The sequence below is a fragment of the Panthera onca genome, chromosome D3 (assembly GCF_046562875.1).
Source record: "Panthera onca isolate mPanOnc1 chromosome D3, mPanOnc1 haplotype 2, whole genome shotgun sequence".
Lineage (NCBI taxonomy): Eukaryota > Metazoa > Chordata > Mammalia > Carnivora > Felidae > Panthera > Panthera onca.
The window spans coordinates 34,902,545-34,926,941 of NC_138350.1; the positions used below are offsets into that span (position 1 = coordinate 34,902,545).

The 24,397-nt window shown below is 46.5% G+C and overlaps 1 protein-coding gene across 6 annotated transcripts in view; it reads right to left on the bottom strand.

Moving 5' to 3' along the window:
- MTCL1 (microtubule crosslinking factor 1) overlaps positions 1-14,908 on the bottom strand; it is a 135,347-nt gene extending 120,439 nt beyond the window's left edge. For 3 of the 6 annotated variants that reach the window (XM_078435417.2, XM_060613267.3, XM_060613273.3), the window contains exons 1-3: positions 13,444-14,907; positions 3,743-3,967; positions 2,193-2,351 (exon numbers count right to left, since the gene is read on the bottom strand). In XM_078435417.2, coding sequence (XP_078291543.2) covers positions 2,193-2,351; positions 3,743-3,967; positions 13,444-14,514 — 1,455 coding nt within the window. In that variant the 5' untranslated portion in view covers positions 14,515-14,907. Of the gene's footprint in view, positions 1-2,192; positions 2,352-3,742; positions 3,968-13,443 lie in introns of all 6 variants that reach the window. The other 3 variants (XM_078435418.2, XM_060613272.3, XM_060613270.3) reach the window with 2 other exon arrangements.
- Positions 14,909-24,397: the final 9,489 nt, after the last annotated feature.

The window sequence follows — 24,397 nt, forward strand, 5'->3', positions numbered from 1 at the left end:
TGCACCTTGGAGGTAAAATACTGATGGCATTCCAATCGAGCAATCTCTGTGAGTAATTTTAACCCACAGTGGAAGGGACAGGCTGGCCCTGTCACCTCCTCTGCATACATCCAGCCTGAGCCAACATCACGGTCTCTGAAGATCCTTGCCTCACCCTTGCCTGGCTTTGAACGTCAGCAATCATTTCTTCTCCCTCAGGAGCTATTTGTGACCTGATGCCAAGTCCTAGGCAAATCCACTGACGTGTGCAAGAGCAGCTTTGTTTGTTTTAAATATATTTATTTCCTCATTTATGGGTATATGTAACTTATATACTTATAGGTAAGCAGACACACATGTAAAATTTATAAAATATATTCCTAAGATATTTTCTATACCCTCAAGGTAAGGCTCAAACTGGAAATTTTGGGAAAAGAAACCATTATGGCAAACCTTCCGGCAAACTTAGGTCAAAGGAGAAAGAAAGGGGGTGCCTGGGTGACTCAGTCAGCTGAGCATCTGCCTCTTGGACTCTCGATTTCAGCTCAGGTCATTATCTCATGGTTTGTGGGATCAAGTCCGTCATCAGGCTCTGCACCGACAGCGTGGAGTTTGCTTGGGATTCTCTCTCTCTCTCTCTCTCTCTCTCTCTCTGTCCCCTTCTACCCCTCCGCTGCTCACATGTGCACTCTCTCTCAAAAATAAATAAACTTGAAAAAAAAGAAAAAGTAGAAAGAAAGAAGTAAATTACTAGTAGAGGTAAAAAGACCCACAAGGAGAGGAGAAATTCCCCCAGTCACAGGGGTAAGTGTATGTGAAAGTTAAGAAGCAAGGGTTACCCATGAAGAAAGAACATTCTCAGACTCTACCTCCTCCGCTGTGAAGCTCACTGTGTCCCTAGGCAAGCTGTGGTCACCACAGCTCCACGTTCTTGTCCTTCATTCACTCCCCCACCCTGTGATTCCCTGATGCCACCACCGCCTAAGTTCCAGGCACTGTTCTAGGCACAGGGACCCCACAGTGAACTACCCAGACAAATCCTCTTCCCACACAGCTCAAGTTCTGGAGGCACATTAGTGAAGGCAACAAAGAAATAAAACCCGTGGCATTTTCAGACAAGTGCTGACAACATACAAGTAATTGACCAAAATCCATAATGTGTCAGATGGGAAGACGGATCAGGACGGCCAGGGTGGAGGCAGGGGCAACTTGAATATGCAAGTGTGGAGGGGAAGGTGGCTGAGGTGAGATGTCAGCAGAGACCTCAAGGTGAGGGACTGAGTCCCAGGGGTATGGATCTCTGGAAAAAGAATGTTGGCTACCATCCCTCACTCCCAGACTCAAGGAACAGCAGGGCACCTGACTGGCTGTGAGGGGATGGGGGTGGGGAAGTAGAAATATCCACATGTCAAGTTGAACCGTAAACATCTCGGTAACAGAGGCTGTGCTGCCATAATCCTAGCTGCATCCCCAGGGCCTGGTATAGAGACTGAATTAAGTGTGGGCAGATGCATGGCTGGATGGATGAGGAATGATTTTGTGGACTTCCTTATAATGGAAGCCAACAACAAAACAGGATTTGCAGTACTGTATGCAAAGGAAATACACACACACACACACACACACACACACACACACACTCATTTTCTAGATCGCTGTGCGAGAATACATTCACTCCCTAAAATAAAAAGAAAAGAAAAACCTATATTTAAATCATATTGGCTGAATAATAGCTATAGGGGGCATACGCCTATTATCTGTTTACATAGGTTTAATAGAGAACCATAACATATTTTCCAGCTGATTGGAAAAGAAGACTCAAGAAAAAAGCTACTGCTTAATTTTGTATTCTAGTAATAATATACTCCATTTGGGCCCATAAGAGGAATTAATGGCCAGCTCATCTGAATGGAAATTATAAAAAAAAAAAATAGCTTTAGACCACGGTTCACCAAGTCTTTTCTGTAGCGGGCCAGACAGCAAATATTTCAGGCTTTGCAAACAACATACTGTCTTTGTCACAGTCTTCCCTGCTTTGTTGAGTTTATTTTTGTGTGGTTGTTGTTGTTTTATAAGGCTATGAAAAATGTAAAAACCATTCTTAGTTTCTGGGCCATACTAATAAACCATAGTTCACCAAATGGGACACCTGGAGTCCCAAAACCCCCAACAGTTAAACCCAAGAAAGAAATCCCCATACATTTTGGGATTACCTCTTTCAGTCTCTCCAGCTCATTTTGGAGGGCCTGCTTGGATATTTCCACTTCAATCATCTGCTGTCGGAGACTTTCGTTTTCATCTTCAGCTTTCGCACGCTTTTCCTCCACGGTTTCAAGTTCGTGGTGCAATCTAACAGATACATCTTTGGCTACCTGTATCAACCAACAGAGATAGTCATCAGAACGGGAAGCTTTCTGCGTGCTAAAGGCACATTCGAACAACTTTTGAGGCAGAATCATTAAGTGATATGATATCACAGTAAAGGGCAAAGACCCTGGCAATATTAACAAGGAGGAGGTATTAGTTTCAAACATGAAATCCACATTATGAGCAAGGATACAACCTTTTCGTCTGGATTAAAAGGCTACTGTGAATAGCCCTACCTCCTTACAGAGTATCACCAAGAATGCCAGTTCTGCCCAGGCACACATGCTTTAATGATAAATTAGAAACAATAATAACAATAACAATAATCAACCAACCAACCAATCAATCAATAGTTCTGTTCCCTAAGATAATACTAAACCCACCTGCTTTAAAAAAAAAAAAATCAAAATAATCCTGTAAAATGATACGGTCAAGTTTTAAATTGTCTACAGTAGTAAAATATCTGAATGTTAGAAGCAGTTAAACATTTTTAACCTTCTAAAAGGAAACAAGGAAAGATTTTGCAAAAGAAATATAAATCACCCTTACATCCCACTGAATGACATTTTGCTAGGGGTTTATAGATTTGATAGAATTACAAAGATTCTTTTCCTGTTATCATAATGAAAGGCGAAATGAGATTTCATAAGTGCTCCCATAATGAGGAGGACATTATGCATTATTCACCTCTTGATAAATGATTTGATAATCACGGCACAGGAGAAGCCACGCTACCCATGGAGAGAGCAAATGGTAGAAAGTCTGGAATTTCTTCACCTCATTCCCACTTCTGCCAGTGCTTCTCAAAAACACCTTAGACAATTAGCTTTAGACGATTAGTTATGATCCTCTCTCTCCTTCGGTGAAATCAAACCTCTACACCTGGGTTATGGTCATTTCAGGTTCTGCATTCTAGAAACTTAAGTAACAATAAAAATGTTAAGTGATTATAGTCAACCTTTATGAGTGGCCTTTGACCATCACTGAATTGATAATCAATAGATTTTTTAAATATTCCAAATTTTAAGAAGGCGTTTCTGTATAATTCTACACAACTGTCAGGCTAAGTGGCGGATATCAATTCTTTCATTTTTTTTTTTTAATTGTAGATCCCTTACTATGACTTCTTTCCCTTACGTTTTGAGATTCCAGTTCATATGGCAGGTTTAAATCTTGGCCTGTCAAAGCCATATGACTACACATACCCTATAAGCCATAAGGGGAAGGAAGAATGTTTATGCTGGAATCTGTTGAGAGAGCAACACCACCGGAACATCAGGACCCTGTGTGAGTGGGGCTGAGGGCTGCAGTCTCAGATCTGTGATCCCGCCCCTCCCCTACCCTTGCAGCCCTTTCTGGGAATAAGCCGCCCTTCGACCCTGATCAGCTCACTCACCTTTAAATCCTGCTCCAGACTCCGGATGAGCTCGCCATCCACCTGACCAGTCTCAGCCACTTTCAGACTCTTCTGCTCTGCTTTCCTGAGGCGGTACTGCAGGATTCGGCAGTTTTTATTAGCACGGTCCAGCTCTCGCCGAAGCTCCTGCAGCTGGTAAACATCTTCCTCTAGGTAACTGTCTCTCATCTCTTCCATCTCAGCACGGAGTTCGTCCAATTCATCCTACACAAGCCAGATGGAGTTGACTCATAAGCCACCAGAAAAAGGATGGTGTCTCCTGCGTCCCCTGCTCAGCAATACTAAATATTAACCACCTGTACACTCACCCACCGGCTTATGGCCACACCTGTGTGACAGGACCTCTGGAAATGGTCACACAAGACAATATCCTCAGATGTCTATTCAAATCTCATGGATCCAGAAGCTAAAAACCAGGATGGATTATTCACTGCAGACTGCCAGCCTTTATTCCCCTCCTCATATTTTCTTACATAATCAGAATCATAAATGAAATCGGCTCTGCAGATAACTAAACCTTTAGATTCACACCAAACATTGACCTAAACTTGTATGTTTAAGACACAATCTAGGTGTCAAGAGGAGTTGGACAGAGCCCGCCTTCAAAGGACATAAACTTTAGTGGGGTCGTAAAACGGAAATGCCCTGGAATTATAACATACCTGCAAATGTCTCTAAAAACTCTGTACCACCATACAAATCTCAGCACTGACTATGTGACTCAATTTCAAAGATACAACCTTTTGCATGATGTCAAATACACGCTGGGGTGGTGTTTTTCCATCCACCTGGGCTTTATTTCCTATCTCCACTTGATTCTGGCACCAGCATGAAGACGCCAGGACGTTCAGGACCTTCAGCATGAAGGTTCAGGAGAAACCCAGGAGTGGTTTCTGGCCCTCCTCTTTCCCTCCCATTCCACAGTCATTCCCGTGCTCTCAGTCCAACACAGCCACAAACCTGCAGGGCGCTCTCTTACCTGTGATGGCTGCACACCACTGCTAGTCCCTGCCTTCATCCCTCCCAAGGGAGCAGCTGCACACATAGACAAGTTGTGCGGGGCTCCCTGCCTCCCCTTTAGCCCATTCTCCACCCGGAGTTATCCTCTACTATGGAACTCAGACCATACCCCTCAAAGCCCCCAGGGGGATTCCCGCTGTGCTGAGAAATGTCCTCCCCAAGGCCTCTGAGCTGCCTCCTTCTTCCCTGCCACACTGCTGGTCTCATAGGGCCAGGACTCCTGGCCCTCTCTGTTCCTCCCCAGCTTTTACAGAGCTCACTATCACATAAGCCAGAAGGTGCACACACAGTGCCTTCCCTGACCACCCATCCCCACCAGGTCTCTAATCCCTTGCCTTCCCTATTTTCTCTCCATCCCTTACCACCACTGGCTAAAAGTTATTTGTGCTTCTTCCTATTCCTGTCTGTCGCCCATACTGAAATGTAAGCTCTGAAATGTAACAGACCCCTTGTGTGTCTGTTCCTCTGCATTCACAGCGCCCAGAGTAGTGTGAGCCACGCAGCAGGCCTTCAATAAGTATTTGTGGGAAGAACACACATAAACATCGGTCAATACCTACAAAGACCAAATCATAAAGATGACCAAAATCTAACTTAAATGCACCCTTGCGTCGTTCCAGTCTTGTAACCGAATCATGAAAAATTTTTCCCAGACCCACAGATGTAGCTGCAATATGCGAGACAGAAATTCTATTGAAATATTACAAAAGATTTTAACGAGGAGTAATGTGGAGGGTGGGAGATTAAGAAAAACATTCTAGGAATTTTCTTGATTAGTTTGGTAACTGATGGTTTAAATGCCTCCAGACTAGGATACACTCAGTCCTTCCCATTTGTTTTGTTCAATTAACACTGAGGGTCAAGGAAAAAAACTCTCCGTGACACAGACACCTTAAGTTGTCAGGTCTTGTCCTACTATTCAGTTTGTTTCTGGATTCTCTCTACCCTCGCTAATCCTGCATTTGTTCTTAAAAGCACAGATTTACTTATAATAAAGAACAAGAGTTTCCCAACATCAAAGCCTCAGGTAGACAAGAAATTGACCAGAAGGGAATCTCCTGAAGAGTAATTTATCCTGGAAAAGATCAAGTGTAAGTGTAACAAATAAATTGGGAATCTGTATGGAAAAACACAAATTGGCACAGACGGGGTAAAGACAGCTGTCCAGGCAACCTCGATCATACGAAGCCGTCTACTGGAAGGAGCACAGGTGCGGTATCTCATACCCACAAACCTCAGTCTGTAGATTCTCCCTAATCTGCCCACACTACCCTAACTAAGACAATGACTTACTCAACTGACTATGACTCCAAATGGAGCTTGTCTGAATGGGCTACCAAGAAGAACGGATGTTAAAGAAGAAAGCTTTGCCACTTCCCAGTGGTCACATGAATAAAATGTCTTTTCTTCTCTGCTTCTGAGTGTTCTTACAAAATTTCTATAGCAACAGTCACAACCCCACTAAAAACATAGGATGCTCTAGTGTGCCTTAAAAAAGGTAAATATTAACATTGAAAATGTTGTGAAGTATAAGTTTTTTTTTTTTTTTTTATGTTCTTTTTTCCTTCATGGAGATCTCTTCCCGTAAGTCTCGTTCCTCGTCAGAAAATTTGCTGGGACTAGGAGCTCATGGACCAAGCATGGAAGCCAGTCAGTTGATCTACATATATGAACGGAATGGACAGGCTGGGCTCCTCGGGGAACTGGAGAACACAGGTCTTTCGGGAAGGTCCTTGCCAACCTCTAGCAAAGAAGAAGTTGGCAGACTGACGCCCAATCCCTACGCTGAGGCTGTGATGCCGCTGTGTGGGAGCCTTGCCCTTGACCCGACCCATGCTAGGGGAGACCAACTGCAGACTGCAAGCTTTAAAACAGGCCTTATGGATGTCAATCTTCTAGTAAAGATTAGGTGACTGGTCCTGAATCTTCAAAATCAAGGTCAAGTTTTCCTCAGGTTTCACCATGTATATGATAAATCTGACTTTCAGAAAGAGCCTATTCTCCACACTTGTGTCTGAGTACAGTTAAAAGGACATTGTTTCATTGGGTAACTAGTAAAAAAACAGTTCAATATAAGCAATAATCACAACATGTATATGCATGCATACAAATATTCAGTAACTGTGGCCATTCTGTTCATGGAAGGAAGTGTCTGTGATCATGTTTCCTTCTAGAAAGCTTATGTATAAAAGCCAAAGTCATTAATGCCTGGAATTACCTGTTACTCAAACAAAAGTGTTCAAAGTGTGATACAGCCATAAGAAAACATAAGATACAACTTCCAGGGATAAAAATGTTCTCTAGTCTTCAAATTTTGTACCGGGGGGGACCCTCATCGACCCTAATATCAAATGCTGGATGTCACATAGATGTGTAAACAACCACTACAAGCTAAAACAAACAAACAAACAAACAGTATTTAGGGGCTAGATGAACCCACACCTCCAAATCATTCATTACTCCAGATGTAAACAGCTAACATTTTTTGGCATAAATAATCACCAACATTAGTTGCACTGAAAAGAAAATTAGGGAGAGACCATAATTGCATGTATTTGAATCATTGCTTTTATAACTCATATGTTATCTAAATAAATATTTGTAGAACATAAGACATCCTTTTTTCAGTATTTTCCCTTCATTACTAAACCTGCCAGGAACATATTACCCCATTTCATAGACAAGGAGAGCAAACTCATGCTGGTAAATCTGTCCAAAGCCTCATAGCTAACAAATAGAAGCTAGACTGAAAGCCCACGTGCTCTTTCCAGTAAATACTATAAATTATTTGCAACAACCGGGACAAATGGAACAATAATATGCTTTAAGTCATACTTTAAAAAACCTGCCATAGATGTGAAATAATAAAGCAAGCTAACACTTTTAGATCTTGACAATTATCAATGTGTGAGTATATCCATTATCTCAATTGGTCCTCAAAAAAAAAAAAGAAAGAAAAAAACACTGCAATGTGCAGCAAAGATATTAATACTCCCATTTTAAAAATGAGGAAATTGAGATTCTAAACATTTAAATGGCTTTTCAACACTAGTCTATTGTAGAGATGGGACCAAGGCCAGTGTTTCAACTCTTTTCATAGCGCCTTGAAAAAAAAGCAGTTTTCAGGTTCAGTGAAAAGAAGTTACAAGAAAAGCAAATTATAAACCATGTAAGCTGGCAGCAGACATTTGAAAAGCAAAAACTGTGATTATTCAGATTAGGGTCATGATGGATAGTGATTTTCAAGCTACCATTACATTAATTTTCTGACAGCATGCCCTAATTTAGAATACATTGTATTACAGAACCTTAAAAATGTCTGCCATTTAAATATTTAAGAAAACCAAATCAAGCAGAACATATAATGTTTCTGGCAAATATAATTTAGACAGAGTAAGTAAAAGTAGAAAATTGCTGTTGTTTTTTTTTATATACAGAAACTAAGAAAAAACTTGCCCTTAATCAAGTTTTATATTGAATTAACATCAGGTCTGTTGCATACCTCACTAAAAAGCTAATTTACTTTTAATTAAATCTATTTTTCAAATTTCATATATCAAATGGAATCTTGAAGTCAAGCAAAGCTCCCCAACTACTCCCCTTTGCCTGCAGATAACAGATCGAGCCTTATTATATACATCAAATTAGAGAAATAATGAGGCACCATGTGTGCACTAGAGTAAACCAAGATTAAATGACACACATTTCAATGAAAACAGTTTTACCCACAAATAAAAACTAAAAACACAGTGGATACTGAATGCACCAATGAAAACAGTTTTACCCACAAATAAAAACTAAAAACACAGTGGATACTGAATGTACCGTATCTGAACTTAAGGGATGCAAACTCTTGATCATACTGATAGTTTTATTCAAATAATAACCTCCTTTAAGCAACCCGAAATCAATAACTAGTTCTACATTAATATTTTAATAACGTTTCTTTAAACAGACCCAATTTGTCGAGGGGGAGCAGTCGTCTGGCTACTGTTGAAATAATTCCATCTTCTGGGATTTGCAGACAGAAACTATTGTCTGTTGTAATATACAAATAATCCACCTCATTTCCCTCTGGACAATGAAAATGTTCTCTGCACAGTCCCAGCTGTAGCTAAGAAGGCACAGGGGCCGCTACCATTGTTTACCAAGTGACAGTTCACCCAGCAGCTGATGGGCTCTGTTTGTCCTGGTCTACATTATCTTGCCACCTAAGATTATTACAGCCGCTCTTTCGCAGGCTGAATAAAGAATGGGCGTGGAAAGGGGAATGTCAGGAAAGAATAGGAACACTGTCCACTTTAACCCTTCCAAAAGAAAGGGAGAGGAGGAGCTCAACACTTTAGCTGTTCAGAACTGTGTTATTCTTGCCTGTGAGTGTCTCCCTTCTGGGCCATGCCGAGCACCTGGAATCCAAGCAGCCCAATTTAACAAAACCATTTCAGAGCTTGAAACTCAAAAGACTACTTCCGGTAAGAAACAGGCTGGTAAGTCTGGATCAGGGGTGATACACTGTAACCTATAAAATAAAAAATGACCTTACCAATCATCTCCTTTAGGGAATCACTCCTTTCAAAGGATTGGATGTTGCTTGCCCTGGTAGCTAGCAGTGACTTCTGTTTTAACCAGAAATAATTCTTAGGGAATAACAGAGAAAGCAGGGCAAAAATAAGCAACCCTTCCCCCCAGCCCCACCTGCATCCATCCTGCAGGGAACTGGCACTTTTGGAGAACACTATTTGGGCACATGCGGAGGGGACATTGTGAGCCCATCACCAGTAATTCCAAAAGCGTTTTGGGGGGCACCTGGGTGGCTCAGTCGGTTAACGGTCCAACTTTGGCTCAGGTCCTGATCTCACGGTTCCTGGGTTCAAGTCCTGCCTCCGGCTCTGTGCTGACAGCTCAGAGCCTAGAGCCTGTTTCAGATTCTGTGTCTCCCTTTCTCTCTGCCCCTCCCCCGCTCGCAGTCTGTCTGTCTGTCTCTCTCTCTCTCAAAAATAAACTTTTAAAAAATTTAAAAAAAAAGAAAAACATTTTCAAAATAGGTCAATAAATTCAACTGATTAAATTCTCCTGAAAACCCTGTGGAAACAGAGAACATAATTAGTATGTTCACAATGAGCACTAAGGCTGGTCCGATTATCTCAGAGCACTTGGGCAAAACACGGCGGTGGCAGGCAGGTGGGCAGGCAGGAACACACCAGCCGCGTTTTGTGGATGCTCTCAGCACCGAGAAACATGCCTGGGTTCAGTCTGAAAAAGGAGCAAAGGCCTTTGGACAACCGAGTTCAACCGCTCACCTGAATTTCTGAAGACTTCTAAATATATCTAAGTTCATCGGGAGTAAAGGGACAAGACTGCTTTCCTGCCTGTGTTTTCACGCAAAAAGCCAGCCACCTGGATTGAGTAGTTGTGCATTTTTCATTTAGTCAACTTGGTGCCCTCTGATGAAGAAGAGATAGCAGGGCCAGGGACGCCCCAAGCAGCTCCACACTGCACAACCGAAGGTATGTACTTCTCTGTTGACATCTATTTAAAAAAATACAGCAGAGTGGCTAAAAACCAAGAGAATTCCACTTGAAGGTCTCCATCAGTAAGATATCCGCCTATGGTTTCGCAGGCCTGATGATTCTGCTTGATTACCCTTTGGTCATGCTAGCTCAGGAAGTGTGACAGTCTTGTGCAGTAATGGTGACAGAACTGACTTGGGAAAGAATGTGGCACTTATCATGGTCACAGTCCTCCAGGATATACCAACGTAAAGTGCCCGGGCCAAGTCTCTTCTTGGTAGGTAACGTTTGAATAGAAGAATGCTCTGTCTAATCACAAAAGCTCTGTATCACATTCTCTAAGAAAGCAGATCAAGGATGCACATTGATCTACTGTGAGAAAAAAAGCAACCAAAGCAACCAAAGGTAAGTTTCAATTTAGAAACTTGCCCTGTGCCAAGGCAAGCCTCCTGCCTCTGCCTCCTGAGGTCACTTGTGCTCACAGCCCCATTGTGCACAAGTGGGCACGCTCACTGACCTCTAGAGAAGTCTGCCAGGATTGCTGTGTTTTCTCCCAAATTGAACTATTGTAACTTAGCTTCTGGATAACGAAACACATAACTCACACGTATATTTGTGAGCATACTTCTGGTTTCCCAGCCTCTTTCAGAGCTCCTCTACCTCCTGCCCTCTCCTGCCGACAGGGGAAAGACTGGGAGATGCACTCAGGCAGAGTAAACGGTTGGCCGTGACACTTTCTCCACAGGAAACAGCAACTGAACATTTCCCACAAATTAAACACTGTCAGTGGGATTTATATGACCATCTGTACACTGGCTAGTGGAGAGGGGTTCATTATGGCCCTTTTGCCTAAAATGAAAAGAGGCCCCCTAGGAAAGCTAAACATTGGGAACATTTCAAGCTAATAAAACAACTCAAAAGCAAGCAGTATACGCTGAGAAAAGCAGGCTTGCTGGGAACAGGGATGCAGCCTGGTGCAGTGAAAACAGCAAAGGCTCTGGGGGCGGCGGAAATAGAAGCTGTACCTCCTAGCTGGATGGCCTTGGGCTGGTCATTTAAGTTTTCCGGGTTCTCAGCATCCTTGTCTGTGAAACTGGGGTTATGACAAATATAACAACAATTATACCCTATGTTGTTGTGAAGAATCACTGAAATATCAAATATACCACATCAGACTCCAGGGTCAGACACCTATTTCATTCACAGAGGCTCTACCCACGTGAAAAGATAAAGCAAATAAACAGTCACCTCAGAATGAACTCTAAAATGACTGTTGCCTACCTGAAGATCAAAGATGCGATGAGAAACATGTTTTACGAAACCCTCAATTTTCTGTCGCTTAGCAGGTCGTGATTTGGATAAACACCATTTAATCAGAAACACTGGGGGTCTGGGATCATGCTGAGAGCTGGAGCTATAACTGAACAAGGTAATCTTTCTGGCCCTTAGGGAGTTTACATTTGCTGAAGGTTTACAAAAGCGGCGATTTCAAAATGGAGTCACATATGCTATCACTGCCCTTTCTCTTCAGCACCTTTGAAAATCGTTCTGTTGGGGCGCCTGGGTGGCTTGGTCGGTTAAGCGTCCGACTTCAGCTCAGGTCATGATCTCACGGTCCGTGAGTTCGAGCCCCGCGTCAGGCTCTGTGCTGACAGCTCAGAGCCTGGAGCCTGTTTCAGATTCTGTGTCTCCCTCTCTCTCTGCCCCTCCCCTGCTCATGCTCTGTCTCTCTCTGTCTCAAAAATAAATAAACGTTAAAAAAAAAAAAAAAAGAAAATCGTTCTGTTGTCTATTATGTAAGAGTGGGTGACACAGGCAAATGTACTACTTAAAACATCTTACTCCCAACTCCCAATCTGGTCTCACCTCTCCTCTGCCTCACTGCCACATCTTTGCAGACAAAACAACGGCTGGGCTCTTTTGGGGAGAGCAGCTCCTGATAAGAAGTTTAGATTCAGAATACTATTCTGTCAGCAGTCTGAACTTCACACTTAACCACCTTAAAAGGGCATGCCCTTGGTCCCACTGGCCAAAGCCTGGGCCTCATCTGGATACATTCAGTGTTTGCTGAGAAAAAGTACAAGTCACATCACCCAGATGAAGGAGGGACATCCACTGGTTTGGGAGATATATGTTATCATCTTAACAGAAACGTGAAAAGATTGGTACCGCTGTAGTTATTCACTAACTTGAGCACTACAATAAATTAAAACAGTTGCCCCCCGTACTACCCCCCTTATTTTCTCTCAAGTCACTTCAACTGTCTTGAACCCCCTTCCCCCAACACTGTAAGCCCTCTGTTCTGCAGGACCAACCTGACCTCCTCTTGGGAGAAAAGATGGAAGTGAGATCGAGTGCCCCAAAGCTAACAAGACCAAAAGGCCATTGCTAGCTAGCAGGCCCTTAGGAAAAATCCTCAGAGGTAGGGGGGCAGAGGTTGGCAATTCCCTCAAAAGTGCTGGAGTGCTGGGGGAAATCAAGCAGTCTCTCCTGACACAAAACACCAGCTTGTGGACGCCTACAAAGGACAGGCAGGCCAAACCTGCCAACTCCTTGTCCCTTGACACAGGCCACCCTCATGGGGCCCCTGAACTTAAGGTGTATCACCGAAACACTGGGAGCACCCCCCTCCGAGAAAATAGAGGGGGTCTCACGTTCTGTAAACGCAGGAAAAGCATCTGGCACATCCGCAGCCTGGCCCACTGCAGGCTCCAGAACCTACACGCACCTGCCCTAGGCCGGGACCAGAGCTCCTTGGCTAGGGGTAGCCAGATCCCACAGGTGAGGGTGTGCATGTTTGGGCCCCACGGAGGGTCGGCTGTGTATCCAAAATGTGATTCTGGCCACCTCTCTCCCGGCACATCAACAGAGGCAAAGACGTCAGCAGGAAGAAGCAAGACTTCAAGAAACAAGAAAAGCTAAGTGGGGTGGAAACAAGAAAAGCTAAGTGGGGTGGGAACCCGCCCGGACCCACAGGTCTTGCTGCTCCTTCCAGAAGTTTTAGCTTAAGTTTCCAATGCCCAGTGTGTGCGGGGGCAGAAGAGAGAACGGGCTTGTCAGGACCGGGCAGGCAGGGCTCGCGGGTCCCCGCCCGCACCCAGACCTTTCGGGGTGGCCTCCGGGACACCCGCGGCGGAGCCGGCTGCTCACCTTGAGATAGTCGTTCTCCGAGCGCAACTCCTCGATCTCCCGCAGCAGCTCCTCCTCCACCGCGGCCGCCGGGATCAGTCGGGTCTGCTCGCCAAGACCGGGGTCCTTGGGGATCCCGGGGACCGTTCGCTCGAACGGCGCGCGTCCCCCGGCATCCTCCGCCACAGCAGTTCCCAGGGACCCCGCGGGGACCCCGCCCGGGCTGCTCCGACCCCCGAGGCAGGCGCCGGCGGCGGGAGGCGCGGCAAGGAGCGCGGGGGGCTCGGGGCTGCCGGGCGGCGCCCCCCGAGCCGCGGGGCTCGTCGTAGGGGCTCCTCGCAGCGGTTCCCGGTCGCTGGAGCCCGTGCCAGACTCGGCGTCGCTGCTGGCGGCGGGGAGCAGGCGCTGCTCGTCGGACAGGGGTTCGGAGGGGCAGTCGGAGAGGTCGGAGCTGCTGTCCGTGTGGCTGATGCGCGAGCCTGGAGCCGGGGAGCCGGCCGCGGAGGTCACGGCGAGGATCACGGCGGGGATCGGGGCGGCGGGGACCGGCGGCCCGGCGGCACGGGCGGGGGGCGCCCCGGAGCCGCGTTTGGCTTTGCGGCCCTTGGCAGCGGCGGACAGCGGCTCGGTCCCGGGCGGCGGCGGCGGCCTCCCTGCCCGGGGCAGCAGCTCCCCGGGCGCCGTGCGCGCCACCCTCCTGGGGCCCGGAGCGGCCTTGGCGCCGCCCGCTGCCCTGGCCCCGGCTCCCGGCGGCGGCTTGTCCTTCGCGCCAGGGGCGCCGCCGCTGCGCCGAGAGAGGCGGCCGGGCGCGGCCAGGGTTCCTGGCGAGGGCGGCGCTTTGCCCGCGAGGCTGGGCGAGCGTGGGGCGGCGGGCGCCTGGGCTCGGCCCGAGGAGGGGGCGGCCAGGGCCGGGCCGGACGCCGGGGTCCGGCCGTGCAGATCCTTGAGGAAGGGTCTGGCGGGCGAGGGCGCGCGGTGCAACCGCCTACGCTCGGCCAGCGGGTGGAGGTGATGGTGGCGGTGGTGCTGGCCGGGCGGCAGCGGCTTCGCCTCCGGGGTGCCGCCGCCCGCGAGGCCGTTCAGCGTCTCCATGGCCGGGTCCCGGGCCGCGAGCAGCAGCTCGGGCGGCAAATGCTCCGGGCGGCGGCGGCGGCGTGCAGCCTCCCCGCGCGCCCGCTCATCACTGTCCCCAGCCCCGCCCGGTCTGCGCCCCGCGCTCTCGCGCCGCCGCCGTTCCCCGCGCACCCCTGGCCCCCAGGATCCCAGCGGGGCTGGCGGCCGCCGTCGTCCCGCTCTCCCCTCGCTGAGGTCACTGCCGCTCGAGTTCACCCGGCACAACGGCGCGGCGGCTCCCCGCCGCTCGCATCCCTAGTCGCTGCGCTCCGGGCTCGCGGGTCCGCACACCCGCACTAGTCCGCTGGCGGCGCGCTCCCCGCTCCCGCGTCGGGTTCCCCGCCCACGGCCGCCCAGCTCCCCGCAGCGCCCGCCAGCTCGGGTGGGGAGGAACTGCACGCGCGCTCCCCCGCCTCCCGGCGCCCTGCGCCCAGCCACCGCGTGCGCATGTCCCTCCTCCCGCCAGCCGGCGGCGGGGGTGGGGGCTGGAGGGCAGGGGGGCGGGGCCTGAGCTCCGCGGGCTCGCGCGCCCGACGCGGCCCCCAGCGTTCTTCGCCCTGGGACCCTCCTTGCTTTTTGAGGCTCCGAGGACAGTGCCGAGAGCTGGGGAGGGAAGGAAGTAGCAAGGGTGAAGTGGGGTGGCAGAGAGGCGGACACTGGCCACTTGCGGGAGACTGGATGTCCGGGAGACGTGAGTGGCCCCCTGGGTGGTGTGTGCAGTGGGGTCCCAGCCCCCCCTCTGTTGTTGACCAACGGCCCCCACGGGCCCCTCCATCCAACCCTTGCCTCCTAGGTTCTCCTAGTTCCGTCCCCGCTGTCTTCTCACATCTGTGCGCGTAGTCCCCACACTCCTCTAAGGACTGTTGGTACCCTATGCAGCTATCGCGTCAAAGCGGGCACCGTGCTCTACAGTTGGCACCCCCTGTGGCCTCCGGAGCTCGGAGAAGGAGGAGCTGCCGTAGAAATAGGAGAAGCAGCTCGCCAAGCTTGGGGTCAGAAAGGGAACTCACATTTATAGTTCCGGCCGCGAGCCAGGCGCTGTTAGACACTCCATAGGCATTGTTTTATTTAATCCTCACAACAAGCCCGAATTGGAATTACTGTCTTCTTTAAGGATGAGGTCACGGGAGCAGGGAGGTGAAGTCGGTGCTTTAGCCAGTCCATGGCCGGGTCGGGATTCACACAAAGTCTGTAGAATTCTCAGTCCTACCACCGGTTGAGTACCGGTTCTGTCCCTTGGGAGTCTAACGTGGGCCACCCACCCTTTCGAGCCTCAGTCCCCTTGCCTGTATAATTAGAAAATACCGCTACATAAGCGTGATGAGGATTAAATCAGCAGATGTGAGAAACGCTATGCAAACTGTAAAGTGCTTTTCAAATATCCTTGAGTCCAGTTTTTGTCCCAGGCGTTGGGTGTTGAGTGCTACTCAAAGGAGTAAGGCCCAGCCCCTTGTCTAGACTTGGCTTTGCCAGGAGGCAAAGGAATAGTCAAGAATTACAAGTTGCTGCGGAGAGCATTTGCCCCCCACCCCTTCCCCAACCCTGCCTGGGAAGATTGGAGTTTTCCCACAAGGATGGGCTGTCGTTGGGTGGGTGCCGGGGATTTGCAGAGCAGGGGCTGTAGGTGAGATATCAGTGGAGGGCTGGTGGGACCATATACCCTGTGGATAATATCCTAAAGGCTGGGGCAGCCTTTGGAGGATGGTGAATATGGCTGATCTTATTTGCCTGGAAAGATCCCAGCGGTGGCAGCAGGGAGGAGACGGAGAGCCCATGAGCGGGAACAGTCAGTGGCTGTGGCAACAAACACAGTAGTGGTAGGGGTAGAGAAACGGGGATAGACTTGGGAGGATACAAGGAAAACTAGGCTCCAAAGTCTATGATCTTAACCACAAATTACCCTACTTAGCCGCCTCCTTCAAAAAAGGCAGGAGAAAGTGCTTTTTTAAAAAATCACTGTAAGTCAGGAGAGTCATACGCCCAGAAGACAGCCTGTCGGCTTCTCCTTAGATGCCGGCAGTGATGCTGGGCCACGTTCTGTGGCCGAGCTCTGAGGGCACCGAAATGCTGACCTCTCTGCTGCTGTTCATGTTTTTTGAGCCATTTACCTGGCAAGTCCTCTGAATGTGTGACAGCACACACAGAGTATAATCTGTACTGAATCTCCTTTGACGCAATGTCTGCTAAGACCACAGCCGTATTTCATGGAGTATTTGAAGAAGAAAAGAGACTGCAGAAAGCAGCGGGAGGTGCCCAGGCCCGGCACCCAGGGATAGCCAGCTCTCCCCTAGAGGGCGCTCCAACTCTCCCCTTCGGGTGACTGGCCGTTAATCAGAAACTGGCTGTCGGTCCGGGAGCACAACCTACTGTGTAATTCAGGGGCCAGGACCTTCACTTAGAACTTCCTCCAGAGACCCAGAAGTCTCCAATACCCTACATTTCCGAAGAATTGTGCCCAGGACCCCTAGCCCAAGCTCCTCATACCGTATGTAATCACGCAAAAGGCCACCGTAAAATGTTCCAGTAAGTTAGTGTTCCAAAAGTTTTAGCCAGATGACCGTACTATTTGTACCAGCTTCCCTTTTCCTCAGATAAGAAGTCAAGCAAAATTCATACCCTGAATTATTAGCCTGGCAATTGTTTCTGCTGGCCCTTGGCAAGAAGGCATTCAATAATGCTTTCTTTTGCCAATATTCAGTACGTTACAGGTATAAAAAAGATATCCTCTTGCATGAATAGATGTTTTTAAAGTCATGTGATTTAAAAAGAAAAATTTTTTGTTCCATCAAGTAAGTCTAAAGGTGTTAGGGGGTTACTATTTAAAGAAGCCATAAGAGTGCTCGCTTCGGCAGCACATATACTAAAGAAGCCATAAGGTGCTGTATTCTGGAAAACAACAACAAAATCCCACGTGGGGATGTCTGTTTGGATCCGTCAGCTCTCAGACCCAGTCCTCGCCCTTCCCTGCCTGCTCTGTACAGGGGAGGGAACAACTGATGAGGTTGGTTTTCCAGGTTCCTGGGGTTGCCGACTGGGCGCGGCCCGCAGAGACTGGAGTGTAACAGCAAGGGAGAAACCAGGGTTATCACCTTCTCTCTCTGCCTCCAGTGGCTTCTTCAGAGTGGCCTGGTCTCCTTTGTGCACTGGCTGACTGGGTTTCTCTCAGCTTTCACTGGATGCCCCATGGCTTCTGGTAACTTCGCCACCGCCTGTTGCCTCTCAGTCAAGGGTGCTGGTGGTTTCCTGTGGTTGCAGATCTCTGGGTTCCTTCACTGTTCCCGGTTGGGCTCTCGACTCCTCCCCCTTTCTGTAATCAGTTCCCTGCATTATAAACCCTGTGTTATAAATACTTGCACTCTCTAGATACTTGCGCTCTCTACCAAGGTTCTGATTTTCTCATTCTTTTGCAGAGGCCTACTGCATGCAGCATCGTTGGTGTTGTACGTAATTTGGTATGACTGTATCCATTGTCAAGGAGCAGTGTGGGATAGTGACAAGAGCTGAGGCTTCCACACCAGGGAAATCTGGGTCCAGATGCTGCCTAAGGCATTAGCACTCTCTGTGCCCTTGGGTAAGGAAGGTATTATTATCACTCTCATCATCACCATTATCATTTAATACCAGTGGAATAATCAATACTCTTTAAAATGTGAGCAAACCAAACTTGGAGCAAAACTTAGAAAATCTAGTATCGCCACAGTTATATAAAGAGATACGAATATTTTTAAACCTTGTTTGACTCATAGTGGGAATAAAATGACGTGGGACTACGCTTCCTTTACTGCTCTGGATGCACAGGCAGAATTATATGCAGAATTTCTGTACCCTCAAAACCTTGTCCAAACCTAGGGACATCCTTTTCCAGTGTTTTCCCCCTTATTTTAATACAAAAGTGCATTTAGAATATGAAATCATTCTTTGCTTAAATCATCAGAAACAATCCTCTTTGAAAACAGTGGAAAAGCCGACTCTTGATTTCAGCTCAGGTCAAGATCTCGCACTTTTTGAGTTTGAGCCCTATGTCAGCCTCTGACAGCACAGACACAGCTTGGGATTCTCTCTCTCCCTCTCTCTCTCTCTCTCTCTCTCTCTCTCTGTCTCTCTCTCACTCATGTGTGAGCTCTCTCTCTCTCTCTCTCTCAAAATAAATAAATAGACATTTTTAAAAATGCAGATTCTATGGCCACATGCTCCGGAGATGTGATTTCAAAGGTGTGGAGTGGAGCCCTGGAATCTGTATGTTTAACAAATACCTTTGATGCAGGTAACTGTCTGACCACATCCTAGAAACCCTGTGTTGGTATTTCTAGCACAGCTCTGGGTGTCATATGCTCATCATTTGCATTTCCTCCTGTTCCTTTTTGAAACTCCTTCCAATGCTGAGTGTGAAGTTCCAGATGACAGACGTGGAAAGACCAAGATAGAGATGTACTCTAAATCTGAACTGGAGACAACGTCCCACCAAAGTGCTGTCCAGGGGCCAGTCTTGTGGGGAAGGAGGCAAATCTCCCTCTCCTCTGAGAGCTAGAGGAAGGACACACATGAGGGTAGAAGGCAGGGCCTTTTGCCCTTGACCAGTGGTTCTCAATGAGTGTAGAAGCACCTTTAGGGGCATTCTGGCGTACTTTTTCTTATCTTGACAGTTGGGTTGCGGGGCACTTGTGGAATTTAGGGGAGGGGTCAGGGATGCTGAATGTCACAGTATGCCCTTGAGAAGAATTGTTCCACATACTGTCCAACTTCCAAAAGCCCTTCTGAAACATTCACGTCGGTTAAAAAAACAAAAACAAACCTGTCACTATCTGAGCCTAGAATGTGACTGTCCTAGTCCATTTGGGCAGCTATCACAGAATACCATTGATTGGGTGGCTTGTAAACAACAGAAATTTATTTCTCACAGTCCTGGAGGCTGGAAGACTGAGCTCAGGGTGCCTGTGTGGCCAAGTTCGGGTGCAAGCTCTCCCTGACTACAGACGGCCATCTTCTCGTGTCCTCACATGGGGTCACGTGTCTGGTGTTCTCACAAGGCCAACCCGTCTGGGGTCTCTTTTGTAATAGTACTAATTCCATTCATGAAGCCTCTACCGAACTGAGCTAACCACTCCTGAATGTCCCACCTCCTGAGACCTTCACATGAATTTGGGGCTGAGAGAGACACAAACATTGGTCGATAGCACAGTTTTACACATAAATGCAATGCTTCCACATATAAAGCAGAATTTTTAGCGTTCCCATATGTACTGGATTTTTTTTTCAAATTTTAAATGTTTATTATTTATTTTTGAGAGAGAGACAGAGCACAAGCAGGGGAGGGTTAGAGAAAGAGAGGGAGACACAGAATGAGAAGCAGGCTCCAGGCTCCAAGCTCTCAGCACAGAGCCCAACGCAAGGCTCGAACTCACAAACCGGGAGATCGTGACCTGAGCCAAAGTCGGACGCCCAACCAACTGAGCCACCCAGGCACCCCTATGCTGGATTTTTAAAAAAGGAATGAAGCTACAATAGAAGTCATGACTGACTTAACTTTTAGATTTACAATGACTTCTTCGTCTTCATTCTGTCATTGATGGCAGCACCACTCAAGGTACATGAGTCATCACCATAACCCACCTGTATTTGTGTTTTAGCAAATTGCTTCTACGTGTAGAATCTAACTACCTCATTATATGTATTTTCTAGTATTTGTACCTAAGCCTTATATATATGTTGAAATACATATTATTTTGTGGAGCCTGCTTGGAGTTCTCTCTCCCTCTCTCTGCCTCTCTCTCTCTCTCTCTCTCTCTCTCTCAAAAACAAATAAACATTTAAAATTAAAATATGTTTAGTGGAGTGATACGCATATAATGATTCTCATGGGGGGGGGGGGTTGTGCACTGACAGAGTTGAGATCCACTGTTCCTATACGGAAACAGGTAAGATGTGTTGGGGGGTGCCCCCTAGTGGTCGGTGTTGTGACGGCATCCCTCCCCCAGCAAGGAGAAAATGAGAGTCTGGAAACGTTGGTAATTCTAAGACTTCCTTTCATTAAATGAGGCAGTGTTCCCTTATAAAAGCTTTTCACATGTTTGTTAAACTTACAATTAAAAATTTGGGCTTCCTTCTTCTGGCAACATAACTGCTAAAATATTTTTAAAAAATTTTTTAATGTTTATTTATTTTTGAGAGAGAGAGAGAGAGAGAGAGAGAGAGAGAGAGATGCTAGTGGGGGTGGGGCAGAGAGAGACAGAGACACTGAATCTGAAGCAGGCTCCAGGCTCTGAGCTGTCAACACAGAGCCTGACACGGGACCCGAACTCACAAGCAGTGAGATCATGACCTGAGCCGAAGTCGGATGCTCAACCGACTGAGCCACCCAGGCGCCCCCCAAAATATTTTTAATTATTGTTTAAAATTATTTTGAGATTCTAAGCTTCACACACATGGAAAATACACTGTTAAATAAGGGAAACTAATCAAAATTCTCTACCTCTCCTCATCAGCAGCATGTATACTCTGAAAAACTCAGGGAAATTAATATGTTATGTTTGTCTCCCTTGGTTTAGAACATTCCAGATTTCACTATGTAGCTTCTGAAATGTACAGCATGTGTGTGTTTGCTTTTGTAGTAATTCACTATTATTTACATCTCTACTTACACAGTTACTACCTTTCAAAACAGAAATGGGGATGTGAAATAGAAGATGCCAGAAACCACTTTATCTCACTGATTGGCTTTCCCAACCACAGTGCTCTTCTTTCCATATAAAATAAGAGTTGTTTACATGGAAAGCAAAAATAGCACAATGGATTTATAGAGGGCTCCATAGCACATCGTACTTAGAAGTTTCCTGATTAATTCAGGAAATACAACACTACGAAAGTTCACACGTATGAATACATTTTGATTACTATTTCTATGTAAACTTACTGTCAAGAGAATTTCACCCATGAGGCGATATAACAATGTAAGCTCTGTACCTGATCACAATGATTTGTTCTTTTACCTTGGACAAAATAGTTCAGTCTTCCTGGACCTTTGAGGCCTTATCTGTAAAATTAGAGAGTTGAACTTAAATAAGGTTTAATGAATGTCCCAGCTTCATGAATCTGGAGGTTGAGGTGAATTTGCCCATGCTATTTTAATTATCAACATGGGATTATCTATAGCAAATTGTAGGCCACCTCTGTTCATTCTCAAACAAAATGTACCACCCAATATAAACCAATTTTAATAGGAGAACAGTATAATGAAAAAGGTTCATATGATGGAATAAATATGACAAATGTTAGTCATGCGTATTCTTGATTACCCTATCGGAGCAGACTATTGAGAGTTAATCATGTTTTTTAAGTGGCCTTCGGTATTGCTTAGAGTAAGTCCGTTTCACACTTGCCTCTTTAAATACTGCTCACGGGATCTAAGAATTTGAAAAGCAGGTAAGAGGCATTGGAGAGCATCGCCATCCTGTCCTTTTGTTAGTCCCTAGTTAGGAACCCCCAGGACAGGGACCACTGGTTGTTATTCTGAAGCAGTCCTCCAGTCCGTAATTAGGAAGATCGTAATCAGACCATAGAATATTTGAGAATGAAGGGGCACCGTTAATAATTACATGAGACAACAAGCATGCACTGGACCTGAACAGGCAGCTCAGGCCATAAGGTCACTCTATGACTAATGCACATTCCTCAAGGTAAGAATGTCTCCTGATTGGAGCAGACTGACTCATTCATGTCCACCTACGCTAAGAAGACATGAACTCTTTTTGTTTTGTTTAACTCTTTTAAATATAATCGGCTAGAAGACTGTTGAAGAATCTCCATAGCCTGCTCATACACTCAGTCATTTATACACACATCCATTCAAAGATTATTCATTGAACACCTTCGAAAATGCCAGGCTATATACAGGTATTGGGAATAGCAGTGATGAAAAGAATGGCATCTGCCATGATGAGGCTCATAATCTCATATGGAGATTATTAGAAGAGAAAACCTGTCCCTGACATCTGGACCTGGCTTCCACTATCACCCAGGCCTCCCTGTTCCCTGGGATCTGGCCCAGATCTCAAAACCAGGCCATGGTATTCTCCCATTAAACATAAACAGTGTCACAGAGGCTCAGCATCAGACAAGGCCACTCTGGGATCGTATGGGTCAAGACCAAAACAAGAGCACTCCCCCAGTAGTCCCGTGTGAACAAAGACAAAACACGACCACTTTCTAAACCACTCAAATGCTCAAATATCCCTCTCTGATCCCTAATTTGAATGACTGCTGCTTCTTACCAATTGTAGCTTCAGCCTTGCTCCATTGTCCCTCCTTCTATAAGATTTATTAAGATACCCATTCAGAAATAGCCCACTTCCTGACATCATCCAATCAACAGCAAAGTCCCACTTCACTACACCCTCCCCCAAATCACCCGAGACCAAATCTGGGTTTTCTTTCACACCCTCCTACTGAAGGCTCCTGGGTTGTCCTTTCTCCCTCACTGCCATGAGCAATAAACCGGACTTACTCAGCCACAAGGTGTTGCCCCTGGTGAACGGATAATTATGATGGCCAGCATAAGGCAAAGAATCAAGCTGAAATGGTATATAGTATTCACTCTGTGTTTCACAAATCTATGACTATGTGAAACATAACCTTCGTGCTTTAATGTGTCTTGTTTGTCCTTGAAAAGGACTATATAAATATTGAAAAATCATTATCTATTTAAAGACAAGTCTCTGAGCACCTCAACCTCCTTAATAGCTGCCCAGATCAAAACCTACAGTGGAGATGATGCTGAATAGACAATCTTTAACTACAAAAATTGCTTTTGTTCTTTTTTTTTTTTTAATGTGTATTTATTTTGAGAGAGACAGAGTGCAAGCAGAGGAGGGGCAGAGAGAGAGGGAGACACAGAGTCCGAAGCAGGATTCAGGCTTCGAGCTGTCAGCACAGAGCCTGATGCGGGGCTCGAACCCACATGCCATGATATCATGACCTGGGCTGAAGCTGGATGCTTAACCAACTGAACCATCCAGGGAACCCCCCACCTTTTTTTTTTTGAAAGAGAGAGAGGACACAAGTGAGCAAGGGGCAGAGACACAGAGAGAGAGAAAGAAGCAGGGCTTACCAGAAACGGGGCTCGAGCTCACCTGATGTGGGACTCAAATTCACAAACTGTGAGATCATGACCTGAGCCAAAGTCAGATGCTTAACAACTGAGCCACCCAGGCACCCAAATTACTTTTGTTCTACAGTGACATGAGTATCTTAATTTTTCCACCAACATAATGTCATTTCATAATCTATGATGCAGCATTCAGTGATTTCATGAACCCATTCTTTTCTGCCATGCAGCCTAATTTGTTTACTTATTTCTGTTTTCTCTGTAGGGTGCTTCTCAAGTATAATCAAGGAGTTTGGAAATTTACCAAGTAATGAAAAATGAAATAATCATAGAAGCATAGAATGAGGAGATAAATAAAATAAAAATTCATTGCCTAGTCAGTATTTCAAAGGAATGAAATACAGTATTTGAAGGTTTTCATTGTCTTTGTCCTGAAAAAGATAAGCGAGATAGAATGGAATGGGCTATCTTTAAAACTACAACGGCAAATTCTCTGGGAGAGCGTTGCCTATGCTGAAGGCCGTGTATCCAAAAATGCCACAGAACAGATTCTGATCTGGGCAAAGGGTTCTCTTTCAGCTCTATAGATGTATTCTTGGCTGTCGTCCACGGAGTGTAACCTTCTCAAGTACAGAGCCATTGGGCAATACAGAAATCCGCACACAGTGGGCAGGTAGTGTATCTCTGCCTATTACCTAACTAATAGAACTCACCACTGGAGCAAGTAGGTGTCAAGAAGGAAGACAGCTAAGAACTTACAGA